This window comes from Venturia canescens, chromosome 3, assembly GCF_019457755.1.
Source record: "Venturia canescens isolate UGA chromosome 3, ASM1945775v1, whole genome shotgun sequence".
Taxonomy (NCBI): Eukaryota; Metazoa; Arthropoda; class Insecta; order Hymenoptera; family Ichneumonidae; genus Venturia; species Venturia canescens.
This window is the reverse complement of record NC_057423.1, coordinates 10,941,606-10,958,523: the sequence shown is the minus strand read 5'-3', so window position 1 is coordinate 10,958,523 and position 16,918 is coordinate 10,941,606. Positions and strand designations below refer to the sequence as shown.

Below are 16,918 nucleotides of genomic sequence, written 5' to 3'. Positions count from 1 at the left end.
ACAAAGTATCGCGTTAACGAAGGAAAAATAAATGGATAGTTAGAAAGGATTAAGCAACAAATACACGAGAAAACAATCACGATAAGATTGACGTGTTCTGGCGGGGAGAAGGAGGGAAGGGGAAAGGATATCGAGAATCTACGGATTTGACACGTGTAAAAAATTAAAAACGGTCCACCACGCGCCCGCGAAGTACAGACTATATTTTTAACTCTTACGAAGAAAACAAACGATAAAATAAAGGAAAAAAATGAACATGATATTTTGAACTGTGTAAATAGATATATTATATTCGTAACGATACGCTAATGACGACGATATTATCCTCGATCAGAATTTTATAAGAACCGACTTTGGCAAATAGAAAGCAAAAGAGAAAAAACCTAAAAACTCCGGGCAGTCAACAAAATGTGAGTTCATCATTTTTTAAAAGTTCGAAAAAACCGTAAAAATTCGGTATCGATGAGCGAGGAAAGAGAACATGATTTTGTTTCTTTTTTTTTTTTTTTAATAATCGATGCATCTTGCGGATCGTCGTGCATTGGCGTTGTTTTTTTTTCTGTTTTTTTTGTCTTTTTCCTCAACGGAGGCCTCTAATCCTGTCGAACTGTGTACGGAATTTATTGGCGAGCTGGACGGTGGAAAAAAAATATACTAACGGTACAGAAGAAAAATGGTTCGCCCTCCGTTGATTTTTTCGGGTCATAAAGTTCTTTTATTTTGGCAAGTGTGCAATTTGAGGGACGCGAAAAGATCGTTGGCTAAACGTTTTTGTATTGCGCTCGAGAAAAAAAGATTCTCTCGACGTAGAAAGAAAAAAAAGCTTGACTCTTTCACTTTACCGAGTATTTTTCCAACAATTATGATATTGATATTATTGAAAAATAATGAATTTTTCGTATCAATCGGAAAGAAAACGTGTTCGTAAATTGAAAAACATTTATGAAAATGTACAGCGCTTTTCCTCGGCATGTTGAAATTCAAAAAAAATCAAATGCGAAGGAGCAGCTTGGCTCAATCGAGATTTTACATGCTGACCGTACGATATGTACGAAAAAATCCGTTCGCAATTTACCATCAAGCGTGCCTTCCACTATCCTGCTCTCCAATTACAAAAAACCCTACTCAGAGATTAAAAAAAAAAAAAAAACGAAAGAAAAACACGTATAAAATTGCAAAAGAACAAATAAACGACGAAAAAACCTCGAGCCCTGCAAAACGATTCAGTAATGGACACAACAACGTATATTCAGGTCTCAAAACTCAACGTGGATAAAACGATAATAAAAGATCAATGTTTTATCCGTAAGCTACGAAAAAAGCGGGCGTTATTATGAGAAAAAAGGCCATTTTTAACTAACGAGCAAGTACAAATTATTAAGAGAAAAAAAAAAGAAACGAAAAATTACGACTACGTGTATCTTAGATTTCGTTGTAAGCAAAGAAGAAGAAATGAGAAAGAGAATAAATGAAAGACCAGAAATCGAAGAAGGACAAAAAGGAGGGCGAAATAGATGAAAAAGAACTAAATAACATACGTATACTAGGGACAGATACATGTAAAGTCAAAAAAGGGGGAAAGTGAGAGGAAGAAAAAAAAGAAATAGAGAGAGAGAGAGAGAGATAAACGAATGGAAGAAAGGTTTTCTGACATATCCTCGAAGTGTGAAGTATACCGTAAAAATAAATAAAAAACATAACGAAAAAAGAAAAAACAATTATACGATTATAGAATTAGGTGTCTTCCCGAAGTTGTTCTTCACTTTGCGGAAATGCAAAAATATTTGTGTCAAAAAACGGACTTTTCAAGGTTCATATTTAAATTGTAAGTGTAAAAAGAGGCGAGAAAGAAAACATTCTATATTCTTCCGAGACTTCGCGACGACGTAATGTAGGTAACTGACTGAAACGAAGAACGAAAAAGCAAAAAATCATTTAACGTTCCGTGATTATTTATTTAGAATGATGAGAAAAAGGGCAAAAAAGGGAGATGAAACATTGGCTTTTCGATCCTTTAATCATACGAACGGAGGATACGCGTCAGTAGGGAAATTGAACCTAGTCATTTTCGAAAACTTCTGTAATTCTGTGATAAGAGTGGCGATGAAAAAAAAAAAAGGAAAAAAAAGGTTGAAGAGAACAATCAGAGGAAAAAATCAGCCAGCGAGGATATTTTGTGAGCGATGTGTTATCCTACATTGTGTCTAACGTCGCGAATGTCTCGTATAAAAAAGAAGATGAAGGAAAAATAAAATGAAAATTGATTAACGATATTGGGAAATTCTGTGATGTTCTTCAGTTGGTATACTAGATGCTAAAATTGCGAATGTTATTCGAAAAAAACAACAAAATAATAAAAATGAAAAAAAAAACACATAAAAAGTATACGGAAAATACATGAATGTTTAGTGTTGTGAAAATAGTTCATAATGGGAAAAACCTTTCATCGTGATTCTGGTGATTCGAGAATAGAAAGGCACGAAGGTGTTGGCAGCTGATCGATGGAATAAATTCAAATGATTGATCAAATTAATTATACTAATTTTATATTTCATTTCGGTGATGACAGCTCGAAAATAAATCTTCCAAATTCGTCATTTATTGTGAAGAATCTCGCACGTCCGCGATTGTATACGTATCAGTATTAAAGAATACGCCCAATTTTGTGATTTGATTTTCATAAATTTTCATTTTCAGTCAATTGGTAAATTATTCTTGTTGTTTGTTTTTCTTCGAAATTAACAAAAAAAAAAAACTTGTCTCGATGCCAAAGTTCAAAATTTTTCATTAGTCGTATTTTATTCGAGCGAGATACTACTAATAATTTGTTTAAAAATATTTTTGAAAAACGTATATGTACATTTCGATTATAACGTAGGGAAATATTGATTTTTGCATGATCAGCTGCCACGATTATTCGCATGCAATAGGTACAGGTTTCATTGACATATCTTTCTAGGGTGAGCAACGCTTCGACATCTGTTCGAGCGTGATTTTTTCTTCTTTCTATTTCAATTGAAACGATTTGACGAAGTTGAAGAAAAAATAAAAAAAAATAATAATGAACAATTTTCATTATAATGTGCCAACTTGTTCGAGAGACTTTTTTTAAATAAATAAAAAGGGTATTCTGCCATCTGTCCAACGTAGAAAGTCGAATATTAAAACAAAAGGATATAACGATTTACGATTTTTAACAAGACGAAGAAAAATATTTGACGAGAATAAAAAGACGGACTTTGAGAATTTTCAATGCATGGACTTCTTTTTTTAAAGCTGTGCTGGAGTTGATCGGGCGACAGGAGGGCTGGGCGGGAGGGAGGGGGAAACAAATATTTTAAACTATATATTTTTATTTGCACTCTTGTATATCATGATAACGTGTACATACATACAATAGAAATATCAATATCGATAAGGAATTTAAAGAGAAAGAGAAAGAGAGAGGAGAGAGTGAGGGAGGAGTAAATAGGTCGAGATCGAGCGAAGAAATCGTAAGAACATTTTCGACGATTAATAATCGAGCCTTTCGATATTTAATCATTTGCAAAAAATCGTCCTTTCTTTTTTTGCTTTGCTTCTCAAATGCTAAAGTCTCGAAGTGTCTCAAAAAAGAAGAAAAATAAAAAAAAAAAAACATAACCGGGAATCAGGGACTATTTCTTTTTGTTTTTTCTTAAAGCACACTATTTTCGTGAGAGTCTGATGAATTTCTTCCAATTTGAAATACCGACTTTTATAGCTGGTACAAATTTTTCTACTTCCAACAATTTTCCTTCCACGGTGATGATGCACGAAGCTTGAATAAATGAAAAGAGAAATAAGGAAGTGGGGTCGATTTTAGTGAGCGCGGGATGTGAGTACTTGGGGGAGGCGGAGGGGATCAGTTTCGATTAATTTTGAATTTCGAATCGGGTATATGTAATTAAAAAAAAAAGAAAACAAATCGGCGGAAGCTCAATTTTTAATTTTTTTTCGTTTTATTGCGCTGTGACGGAATACTTTGATACGTTGAATTTATCGAATTATTACTTTCGAGAAGGCTGATTTTTATATATGATTACGGAAATAAATTTAAAAATAAAAAACGAAACGTGAAAAAAAGAAATTTCACTTCAGTGTAATTAAGAAGAAATTGATTAACACGAACTTGTTTCCACATTCGTTTTGTTTTGTTTTTTTTTGTCTTTTTTGTTCCTAAATTTAGGAACGTTATAACGACTGATTAGACTGTTTTTTCTTTGATTGGTTCTAAAGTTTTCTTGTTCATGTGATATTGTTTTACCAAAGAATATTGAAAAGTTCGTTGGAACGTTCTCTTCAGGCCAATATGTCAATCTCATCGAATTAGTCCGGAAAAATAGAGAGAGAAAAAAACTTTTGCTCCGGACAAATTAAGCAGAGCGACAAAGCTCTGCGAGCCTTGCGAACGCAGCGAATCTCTTTCATTATTGAACACGTCGAGGTTTAAAGAGAAAAAAAAACACACACACACAAAAGAGAGTAAAAAATTTCGTTTAGTTTGAAGATGAAAAGAAAAATAAAAAGGTAAACAACCAAAACCTAAAATGAAACAAGCTACTACGACGAAGGAGCAAAGTGAAGAAATGCAGAGCGAGAGAATGATTTAAAGAAACTTAATAAATACACACAAACACCCAACCGTACAGAAAGAATGTCTTCGAGTCGAAAAAGTTTAGGGATGTAATTATATCGAGGATATGAAAAAAAGGAGACGAAAATTGTGGTGAAATTGTCAAACATAGGAGAAAGACTACTTAGATTTATTTTTATTATGTCTTCAAAAAGACTTTAAATATAATATTTATATCGTGCCATAATTAATATTAACGGAACCTTAAGTATAAATTAATTGTTACGAAAAGTTTTTAAATTTATTGGAAGGGAAAATTGCAAACAAAACAAAAAAATGAAAAAAAAAAAAACATAAAATTAAAAATAAACAAATATATTATATATCGCTGCTATCTATCGATATCCAATCGTAATGGTAAATATGAGAGATGAAAGCATGCAGAGAAACAAAATAAAGGAAAAATTCAGTTTTACCATAAAATGAAAAGGACATGATAAATATTTCGAACGTTGAGTGGTCGATAATGTTGAATCATCGGAAAGATCAGGTCTCGAAGAGAATTGTATGAGAAAAAGAATGACATGAGACTTTTGACAATGGAAAGTACTATGAGGATTGTACGTGAGCATGAAAAAATAAATAAATAAATAAATAAAAAAAAATAAATGAAATAGATTACGAAGAAGATAAAGAGAGAAAATGAAATTTTTTCCAAACGTTTTGTCAAAAAAAATGAAGAAAATTGGACCAAAGTTCGGTTTCGGAAGGATTTTATCGCGTGGCTGATAAGCGCGTTAATTGACGTATACGTGCACGTGTGTCTGTATATGTGCGTGGGTGCGTAAGTACTTTTGATCTGTGAAAAAAGCATGAATTTGTATGGTATCGAAAAAAATATTCGTCAAATTCTCTCTCAGGTACAGTTTGCGTTCACTGTCACTCCCCCCATTACGAATAAGTATGGCAACAACAAAAAAAAGCAACAACAAGAAACAACGACATTATGCGCAAGCGAGCGCATTGTAGCCAAAATATCGCTGTGTTCGGCATTAGTGTTGCGAAAAATTTACGAGTAAAAGGAAAAAATACACAAAAATCACCGTGCAAACACTTTTTTATGTCAATTGAATAAAGTAGTTTCTAGTTCTTCTTCTACCGATGTCAAACGCAACAAGACCACCGAAAGAAAAAGATTCGTCAAGTTTTTATAACGAGAACGAAAAATAAATTTTATAATGAAATAACGAATTTCATTAATGCAGTTAAAAAGTTCGTTAAAATTTCGTAAAAACATAAAATATTGAGTTTTCTCCATTGCATTTATCACTGACTCGAAGGCTTCGATCTTAATGCGATTCATACCGACTTTATTCATCTCAGTAATCGTTTCCTTTCGGTCAATACATTTATAATCAGTCAAAAATTATGTATCTTCGAGTGAAATAGTAAATATTCTTTCTGCTCATACAATTACGATAACATCATACACATACACCTGTACACATATGCACAAAAACATATCTCACTTCTCACGTTTCTAACTATTAATTTCTGTTTTATTTTTTTTTTTTTTTAATTTTATTTAATTTTATTTTTTTTTTTCAATAGATGTGCACTATTAATTCTTTATCTTGCACTTTGACGTGCGATCATATTTAGCGTTTACGATCGCTGCTCATATTATGAGACACTAGAGTAAACGTGTAATTACTCTCAATCTTAAATATCAATTTATATTATCTTTAACCGAGATAGAAAAACTTTTTCTTTTTTTTTATTCCACTTGCTATTCGTTTTTGACGATCTATGTGATCACACGATAACATAAGACGTATTAATGTACGAAAAAACTCTTACGTATGTGTGAATAATATATTATTATTATTATTATTATTATTATTATTATTATTATTATTATTATTATTATTTTAAATCGCAATACAATGTATTGAACACATGTTTTTCTGTTCTTGGCAATTATATATTTATATATATAAAAATCAAGGAGGAAGATTCAATGTGAAATTAATCTATCCATGTGTACGATACGATGAACATAACGTTGACACGGTATGTTAATTTTTTAAGTGTACATACGTATACATATCTATACATACATATTACTATGTAAACATATTCCTCAAGGTTTATTCTTCCTTCTTGGTTCTCTTTATTATTATTATTATTATTATTATTATTATTATTATCATCAGCATCATTCTTATTATCATTATTACTATTATTATATTCATACGATAGTGAATTAGTTCTCAAAGTGATTGTTGAAATATGTTTATGAGAACTTGTCGATTAATTTTTATTATTATTATCATTATTATTGGTATATTGATATACTATTATATTATATTGCAATTATAATTGATGTTTATGTTTGTTTTTTCAAAACTTATTCAATGTAACGCCATGAAATTGGTGACCGAGAAAGAAGAGAAAAAATCAACGACAGAGCGTTCTCTCGTTTTAGCGATTGATTCACGCGTGAGCTCGTCGTGGCGTGTAAATCACGCACGATCGTTTATGGTATAAAATGGTAGCTCCCATTATGTATCGAACGTGAGCCGAGTACTTGTGAATATTGGGTACAGTTAATAGTGAAAGATTTAAAAAAAAAAGGCGTAAGAGAATGATGATAAATAATGGGGAAAAAAATTCATGGAGTAATATTCTTATTCGAAATATAATAATTTTTGTTATGTTGTAGTCGAAAAGATGGTCTGTAAATTGAGTATGCAAAACACTTGTCATACGATTTGTTTCCGTGTATTATTCAAGAGGGGGAATTGACGGAGGATAACATAAATCGAAAGCAAAAATGAAGGATCCGGATGTCCGAGGATCTCCGCAACGATATGTACTTTTTTGCTTTTGGTACCCTCTCGCCCCCCCCCCCCCTCCCCCGCCCTCGAGAAAAAGGAAAAAAAAAACAAAAAATCTTCGTACACGAGCTCACATCTCCCTCCTGCGAACTATTATTCTTGTACTATCTTTTTTCTTTCAAGAGTACAATTGTTAACCGTCTCGATAGTAAGAAGAAGAAGAAAAAAAAGAATAAGATTAATGCATCGCACTCGCAAATAATGGAAATAAAGGTTTTTAAAAAAGAGCAATGAGAAATGAAATTCTGTGGTAAAGCAATGCGCATATATAAAGGATCGTACTACACTTTCGCGCCCATTGCGATCCAAATAATATAAATAATGAAGAGGAAGAGAAAAAAAAATAAGAAGAATTAAAAAAGAAATGAAAAAAAGTAACAAAGTGCAACACGCTGCCTTGCTGAACAGTACAAGTACAAAACGAATACAAATACATAAAGACAAAAAGAAAAAGAAACCTGTCTTCGAGTTAAAAGAAAGCATAAAAAATGATTAAACGATTCTGGTAGTTAAGAAATTCAAAAGGTGAAAATAATAAATAAATAAATAAAAAGAATGAAAAAACGAAACGGAAGAAAAAGATGAAGAACTTTTAATACTAAGATATGAAAAAAAAAAACAGAAGAAATGAAGTAACAAACAAAAACGAAACGAATCTTTGGTAGTAACGACGATTGGTCGTAATAGCGTGAAAGGACGAGTACGTCACAAATACCTCAATTGCCGAGATTCCAGACTCTTTTTTTCTACTCCTTCATGGATACACGTGTGTTGTGAATCGCGAGAAAATATATTTCTTTTTAAACTTTTCCACTTGCGAAAGAGAACGCGACACGTTGAACAGTCAAAAAAATAAAACATCTCTGAAATCTACACTGCCATGATTCACGAACCATTTCGTTCGTTCTCTTCCAAACTGCATTTGGGGCCGCGCGGTTTATCGGCGGAACAATTTTTACACGTTTTTTTAATTCGAAAGCCGTTCGAACCCTGGAACTTGTAGGATTATTTGGGTTGATTAAAATTTATCAGTAAACAGAAAAATACATGCACTCGTATTATACTAATTGAAGTCATTCTTTATCGGATCATTTAGTCAACAACTTGAATGATTTTTTATTTTTATAAAAAAATTATCGGTCCGAATAAGAATCGGAGTCAATTGAAAAGAAAACAAAGACCTGGCATTCGAACGACCGGAAGCTAAATCGACGAAAAATTGCCTAGGACTCAATAAGAGCGTACAATTTTTCAAAATAGTCTCGATGTTTAAGATGTTGCGAATATCTTCATAGTGATTACATCCCTAATATCGCGTATTTTCGTCTGGATCTCGGCAATAACAGATTCTCATCTAAGCTACAATAGTTTATTGTACTTATGTCTTGTACATTATCGATATTAAAATATATATATTGAAAGAATAGCGTGGGAAATAAAAAGAAAGAGAGAGAGAGAGAGAGAAAAAAAAACGAAAAATAAAACAGAGAATTGGTGGAAATAGTCTGAGCCGTTTGACACACGAAGGACCGGATCACACGATCGGCTGTAAGATGAATAATGAATATGATGAAAAACGATGAAGATAAAGTTTAATCTCGTGTGCGTGTACAAATTGCATGCGATCGCCATATCATTATATTTTGCAGATTTAACTCGCATATATTTATATACGAATGAGCGCAAACTCGTGAGAAACAAAATACTAAAAAAAGGAGGGTAAACACAATTACGACAGCTTTTAGAAATGGCATTGGTCATTGTTGTAACATATCGAAAAAAATCATTTTCTTTGGCATTTTTTTTTCTTTCTTCATACACGTACGAGCAAAATCGTTTTTGCTTAAAAATCATCCGAATAAATCGATACTTATTTATAGCGATGTTTCCTTTTTATTAAGGGCATTTCCACGTGTGCCACGAATTTACCGAACTCTTTTGAACGTATGAACGAACAGAAAAAATTCATTATTTTCTTATCGTTTCTATCTCCGTCGTCCACTCGATCGCGATAACAATGAAAACGTTCACACAATTTATTTTATTTTCATGTCGTAATAATGACGTATGAATAATTACGCCAATCGAGCATTCCAAGTTATGACAAATTTCAAACCGGCAATGTAAATACATATGATTTCAGGGTTATATCAATGCCATGAAAACAAAAAAAAATCGGCGTATTGAAACGTATTTCAAAGAAAAATATAGAAAACAAAATGTCAATACAGCTGAACTGAATCGAATGTCGATCAAGTGAAAAAGAAAGTTGAAATTAAAAAAAAAAAAAAAAAAAAAAATTAAATCTGGCAGGATGCATCTTTCCGCAGTAATAAAACCGAGATGGAAAATTTCATACGATGATTGAGTGGAAATATCATTGCAAAAAAAATACGCGACGATTGAATAATTCGCGTGGGACTCAAGCTCGCATCCCCCTTGCACTTTTTTAGCCTATTAATATTTTACCTATAAGATATAATAATAACTACGATATATATATATATAAATATATATATATATATTTATATATGTATTTATATATATGTATAATTATATGTATACATATAATTATATTATGAGATAAGTGTTTATTCGCATTTTTAACACGATAAGGAATGATTATTATAAAAATTCAATAATAGTTGTTGGTGTAATATTATGAAATAAATCTTTAATTATAGCAAACAAAAATTGTGTTATTTTTCCCGAAATTGGATTTTTTAAATTGCTTTTCGATCTTCCTAAATCTCTCGATTAATAATTATTGTTCGGTTAAATATTTATTATTCATGAGAAAATCAATTTCAGAAATAACTCTCATTATTAGCCTTGTTATGAAGTTTTTTGTGAAATGAAAAAAAAATCATTTCCGAATTTGTTAGTCTAAATTTGCATTGGCGGTTATTTTTGTGGTTTTTTTTTAATCTGACAAAATATATGAATGAATAAAAAAATGAAAGCAGTAATTTTCGTAAAAATGATATAGAATCCTGCCATACCAACGCTTGTTTCGGTTTAGTTGCGCGGAGATGACGGAGAACTCATTGCGGTTGAAAGATTCACTAACGTACTGACAAACGGTAATGTACCAATCATACCAATTTACGACCAGTTCACATCTTCGCAACGAGAGGCGCTTCACCTTATATTGTAAATAGTCTCCTTGTTATTATTCATATATATATTTTTTTTATATTCACTTTACAATTCCTTTCAAATCACGTACAAGAATATCGTGTTATTATTTTTTTCAAACCTGTTGGCCGGTCAATTCGGAAATCCAGAAGCTAAAATAAAGGATCGTTATCCTCAGAAACCTATCGAAGAGGAAGAAAAGTTATTATTCGTGTGATAACTCGTTATATATAAATTCGTAACTTCGTGATTCTTTTCGCTGTTTTCACCTCGCAATCATCGTTAATTCCGTGTGTTTCAGAACGTCAAATAACCTCAAATGTAGACTCTGGTCAAGGTTTTGGTTATCGTTATAACGACAATACAGGATGGAGAAAAATGTTGAAGAGAAAGTAGAACATGACAAGAAGCTTGAGAATCATTCGATTGAAAACTTGAACGATTCAGAAGTGGCACCTGAAAATCAAGCGAGCACAAGTAGTGCAATTTTTAATCGTTCAAAAAGAAATACCAAGAGACGAAGTTATCGTCAGAAAAATTCGAACATCGATGAAAATAACTCGAACAGCTCAAACGTCGATGATTCGACTAAACCTAGCAGCAGCATTACGAATTTGAATGAATCTGAAGAACAGACAAAACTAACTTCTTGTACAACCACCTTAAATGGAAAAGACACGAGTACTGGAACTGCAAGTGAAAGAAATAAAAGTCCTAATGCAGGTGGTGATATTGTATTTTTAACTACTTCATAAATTTACTTTTTTTGATGAACTTGTTTTGTTTCAGACTGTTTCACTCCAGATGGTTCTGACACATCTTCCATTATTGATAGTGATCATGAACGTAAGCAAAATTTATTGTTGTAGACGAGTCACATTGATTCTCCAAACTCCCAATCCCCATGATTTTCGTTTGAAAACCATTCATTTGAGAACCTTACATATAGATCTTGGAGGCAAAAAAAAAGAGCAAAATTTTACCAATAATCATGGTGCTGAAATTTCTATCAAGAGAGTCCAACAAAATAAACAAAACACAAAAGATTTGTAATTCTCCAATTTTTAATTTGACAAAGTGTTTGTAAAAAATTATGAATTGCAAATTTGGGAGAGAAGAAAATTGGAGAATTAAGAACAATAATTTTTTTCATTTATTTTGTTTGTTTGACTGCGATGTTAACTTCAGCGTAGTAAGCGATCTGCTCCTTGGTTTCTTCTCAGAATCATATTTGTCTTCTGATATCAGAAAAAAACGTGGATGATTCCATTTTTATATCAGATTGGAACGTTCAAGTGAATCATTTGTCAAAATTCTTAATAGAAAAAGACTGTGTGTAAAACGTGATTTAACATCAGTGTATATTACACTTCTTTTCTACAGCTCTTTGATAAAAATTATGTTTTGTATGTCTTTATGTTGAATTATTATTAAATTATTCTTATCAAATTTAGTTTTGTAGACTGTTGATTATCATTTGGTATAAACATTTTTTTACTATGTCCATAAGAACCAGAACTTGTAAAAATAGTCCGTTAGTTGGAACAAAGATTACGTTTTTCGTACTATTTTTATATTTAAATGTCCAAGCAAATATTTGAAAAAATTGAACCATAGGTGGGCTACTAAGAGCATACAAACTTTTGAGAATAGATTATGGAATCATTTTATCTAGATTTTCTTCAAACTTCTAATCAACCATTCAACTAGTTTGGATCGAACTTTTGAACATTCCCCATTATTTGCAAGAATTTTGAAAGTTCGTCCAATACTGCCTCAATAGGTAAAGAAAACTCAGACGATTGGACAACATCGGAAGAAGAAAAATATCTTACACCGACAGTTCTCAGCAAAGTCAAGCCTAAACCAACCTTGAACGTCATAAAAGAGATTGTCCACAGACAGATACGTCCAGGAGTTCAATTCGAAAGGAAATTTTATGGGTCTCTTTATATGGTAGAGCGTTTGCAATATTTGCATTCACTCGAAGAACATCGGGTAAGCTATTGAATCATTTCTCACAAAATCAAACTTATTCCTACTTTTATGATTGAATGATTAAGAATTCAATGTTCATTACAAATTTTCAGGACTGCGTAAACACAGTTGAGTTCAACGCCCAAGGCAATCTTCTTGTCAGTGGATCCGACGATTTGGAAGTGATTGTTTGGAATTGGGCAACTGGAAGAATGCGCAAGCCTTATTACAGTGGTCATCGGAAAAATATTTTTCAGGTCAGTTGAATTTGTTACTGAAAAAAAGTTAGCAAAACTCGAATATTTAACATTATTCAATTTACTTTTTCTGGAGAAACTTTTTGCATTCTCTTGAAACCCTTTATTTTGAGAAAAATATTAGTTTTGTTTTCGACCTTCTTGTGTAATTCACTTGAGCAAAAATTTTCTATTATAATTGAAATAAACCGACTTTGATAGTTACTAAATAATTGTGCTCGGTCATTTAACGACGCATATTTTTTCTCCTGCTCAGGCGTCATGGTTACCTCGCGACGACTTATCAATGATGGTAACATGTTCCAGTGATGGTCAAGTACGATTGCTAGATTTGAACAACGGTACTACACGAAAATTAGCTGCACATCGAGGACCTTGCAATAGATTTGCCATTCATCCGGAGTATCCCAACGTCGCAATATCCGTTGGAGACGATGGTAAAATTCTGTCCATAGATGTACGAGACGGCGAAACTTCAAAGTTCGTACCAAAGAAAAAAATTTCACAATTAAGTTCAAGTATGATTATATTTTCATTTTCTTTCATAAATAATGTTCCAACAGATTGGTGACACCGAAAGAAAAAGGTTTTTCTATGCAACTATACACGATTCAAGCGAATCCTCAAAACTGTAACGAATTCTGCATTGGCGGTCATTCGGAATTCGTTAGAATTTACGATCGTCGTAAAGCCAAGGAACCCACTTTGATTCTGCGTCCTAAAAATTTAGTAAGCACTTTCAAACCCAATTGATTCCATTTGTAATTCTTCGATTCCATTTTTTCATTGATTTCTTTGGTTTCATGTTTTTCACCTTGTATACAGGTTGAAACCGCACAGATTCACGTTACTGCTGTCGCATACAATTATAACGGCACTGAGATACTTGCGTCTTACAATAACGATGACATTTATCTTTTTGATACCCTTATACCTCATCCAAACGGTGATTACGCCCACAAGTACCAGGGTCATCGTAACAATAAGACAAGTAAGTAATTCATCAGAAAACGATCCCTCAGGGTTTCACTCGTTTTAAAACAAACATTTATGTTGAACGATTGTTTTGAACAAAGAAATCTTACGAATTTGGAAAAAATTTGATATAAGGAGAAACAATTATTTTGGATAACAAATCAATGCACTACTCTATTTTAAATTAGTAAAATATTTAAAAATTACAGTAAAGGGTGTCAATTACTTCGGACCGGAAAGTGAATTTATCGTTTCTGGTTCAGATTGTGGTAATATATATATCTGGGAAAAAAATACAGAAGCTATAGTCCAATACTTGCCGGCAGATGCTGAAGGAGTGGTATGAAATATTTCATTTTTAATCATTAAACTCAATTACACTGGCATACAAACAATAAATCGTCTGCAAATTTGACTAGACTCGTGTATCTCCATATAATTGGACGCATTAAATTCGAATCCGGGATCAGATTGGCCAATACATCTTCGAAATTTCAAGTAAATTACAAAATACCGCTGACAATGGATGAAAATTGCAAATAATCGCATAAGAGAAATTATTTTTTGACCTAGATCGATGATATTTTTTTTTAATATTTTGATGCACCGGACCCGGTTTCGGAGTCCGGTCATCTTGCCTTTCATAACTCCGTTTTTTTACAATCAAGATTTTAGAGGTACATTGACCAATGTGACCCCATATTCGAACTCCAGATGAAGGGGTCCAGTCAAATATACAGATCACTTTTTGTTTATGTAAAAAAATTCATTAAGCCAAGATTCTATCTTTACGACAGCTTTTGTTGCCAGGTTAATTGCGTCAAACCTCATCCACATATTCCCATATTAGCCAGCAGCGGTTTAGACAGCGACGTCAAAATTTGGATCCCATCGGCTGTTAATCCACCTTCTCTTTTGACCAGAACTGGTCTCAAAGAAGTAAGAAATAATAAATCTCGACAACATTATAAATTAATTTTTACCACAAAAACGATAACAAATAAATTCATTTGTTTCTCAGTCGGTTACAGCGAACTTGAGGGATCGAATGAATAGTCATCTTTCACATGAAAGTCATTATGATAATTTATACTACGAACTAACGGTAAGTCAAAAAAAAGTAAGTTAAAATCATCGATTATAGCTCTTCGTTGACTTCCGGGGCTTTTCGGCTGTAAAAAAAACAGAGATGATTTTACTCTTCAAAATCCTTCTCGACCAGAATTGGTCCGTCTAAATTTAGCTTGTCAGCAGAGATTTTACTAATAAAAAAATTTCAGAAAAATCATGAGGGACTGTTAAATCGTTTCAAACTGTCAAATTTTAAATCAGTTGCGCCCGTTTTCGAGAAATCTAACGGGAAAAGTTTTCAAAACATTAAATAACATGACGATTACTTTTAAATTAATACGAACATTATTATTACAGCGTCTTCGATCGAACAATCTATGGAACGGAATATCGAGTGACGAGGATTAAGATGATGAATAATACATGGCGAATTGAAATGGGATTACGAATAAGGAAAGCAACGTAACATAGAAAATATTATTATTGCTATGCGGGCGAAAACACATGAATCTTCAATATGAAAAAGGAGTTGAAATATTTTATACATTTTGTCGTGTTTTTTCATAAATATTATATAACGATATTATAAATAGTGCAACTTCAGATTATGCGAAAGAAAAAGTTCCGTTACGAACATCAGTAATTCGAGAGATTTTAAAAATCACCAAAAATTTACTGTTCATGTTTGTCTTGATATAAAAATAATTTCGATTACAATTACAAATTACAAAGATCTTCCCCAATAGTAAATTTACATTTCCCGATCCCGGCAATAATTTTACGTTTCTCCGTGAGCCTTTTATTATTAAGCCACTGAAATAAATTATTTACTGCATTATTTACTATTACGTTGAGGCTGGTTGTTTCACAACAAAAACAAAAAAATCTATACACAAATAAAGAGGGGGTAAATTATTATTTTAAATCAACGAATCCTTATCTGTGCAAAGTGAAATATTTAACATACGCCAACCTTTCGATCCATGATGACGATAAAAAAATTAATCCCTAAAAAAACAGTATAATTCGAAAGGCATTTTTCTTTTGATGCCGGTAAAGGTAAATATTCCGGTAAAGAATATATAACGAAAAATACTTTCAATGAATAATACTGATAACAATCATTTAAAGTGATTGAAAAAATACGACGAACATTCTATGAAGATGGATCATCAGATATTTATACGTTCACGAAAATCTGTAATTCGGGAAAAAAAATCTAAGCCCTTCGGCTTTTTTACTCCATGGTATTAGGTTTGAAAACTCCTAATTTTTGTCGTGGTACAGTTGTCCGCAGTTATGGGCCTTTCTGTTCTCTTCTCAATCAATGGACTGAAGCCTCAACTGCCAAGATTGCGATTCACGGTGTATATAAATATCCTATTATTGATACACTAGTTTATGGTTAATTTATCGTTAGTTTGTCAAAAGTTTCTTTGCAGTTCAGAATATTGGGAAGCTCCTTTTCAGACTACAGTAAAAGCTCGTGTAAATAAATTTAAAAAAGTGTCTTCATCTTTCTGATTGAAAAAGAAATGAAAAAGCTCAGAACCACTTTAATTAACGGATTACGAGATGAACTAGAAATTTCGTGCTAGCATCACGACACGAAATTGCATTTTCAAACAAATATGGCATCTTTTGCCTTTGCATAAAGCTTTTGTTACGTTAATTAAATATAGAAAAAAGAACGACAATAACACGCCGACATGACGTGTGCAAATAATTCGTAACAGCAAAAGGGAATGACAACAGAACAGCACGTCGTGCTTCTGTATTGGCCGAACGAGCGTGAGTAACGCAACGCAGCACTCGAGCACTCATCAGGTCCTATCGGGATACAAAAGCTCCGACAAAGATAGCAACTCAAGGCGAGGCTATCCTTTTCTCTCTGATCTGCGCATGCCTTTGTGCACGCGCATTTATTATCGTATAGTCAAGCAAAAAAATGGCTTCCACTTCCATATTTCTCGATATTAGTTCTCACTGCTATGTCAGTTTATTTT

At 32.5% G+C, this 16,918-nt stretch overlaps 1 protein-coding gene across 3 annotated transcripts; it reads left to right on the top strand.

Moving 5' to 3' along the window:
- The first annotated feature begins 10,675 nt into the window (after positions 1-10,675).
- Positions 10,676-15,837, top strand: LOC122408056 (DDB1- and CUL4-associated factor 8-like). Of its 3 annotated transcripts, none has more exons than XM_043414599.1 (12): positions 10,676-10,833; positions 10,934-11,355; positions 11,422-11,478; positions 12,416-12,630; positions 12,723-12,866; positions 13,123-13,346; positions 13,430-13,595; positions 13,692-13,857; positions 14,051-14,181; positions 14,652-14,780; positions 14,863-14,946; positions 15,270-15,837. In XM_043414599.1, the coding sequence occupies exons 2-12, from the start codon at positions 11,001-11,003 to the stop codon at positions 15,318-15,320; spliced, it is 1,722 nt and encodes a 573-aa protein (XP_043270534.1). In that variant the 5' UTR covers positions 10,676-10,833; positions 10,934-11,000; the 3' UTR covers positions 15,321-15,837. The 3 variants fall into 3 exon arrangements, with proteins under 3 accessions (XP_043270534.1, XP_043270535.1, XP_043270533.1); XM_043414600.1 differs by having other exon boundaries at positions 10,698-10,843; XM_043414598.1 differs by having other exon boundaries at positions 10,702-11,355.
- Positions 15,838-16,918: the final 1,081 nt, after the last annotated feature.

Bases quoted from the DNA above. Each gene is read 5' to 3' on its own strand.
- LOC122408056 (XM_043414599.1), top strand. From the start codon at position 11,001: ATGGAGAAAAATGTTGAAGAGAAAGTAGAACATGACAAGAAGCTTGAG. The intron at 13,596-13,691 runs GTAAGCACTTTC...CCTTGTATACAG, and splicing joins TTCTGCGTCCTAAAAATTTA to GTTGAAACCGCACAGATTCA. The intron at 13,858-14,050 runs GTAAGTAATTCA...TAAAAATTACAG, and splicing joins TCATCGTAACAATAAGACAA to TAAAGGGTGTCAATTACTTC.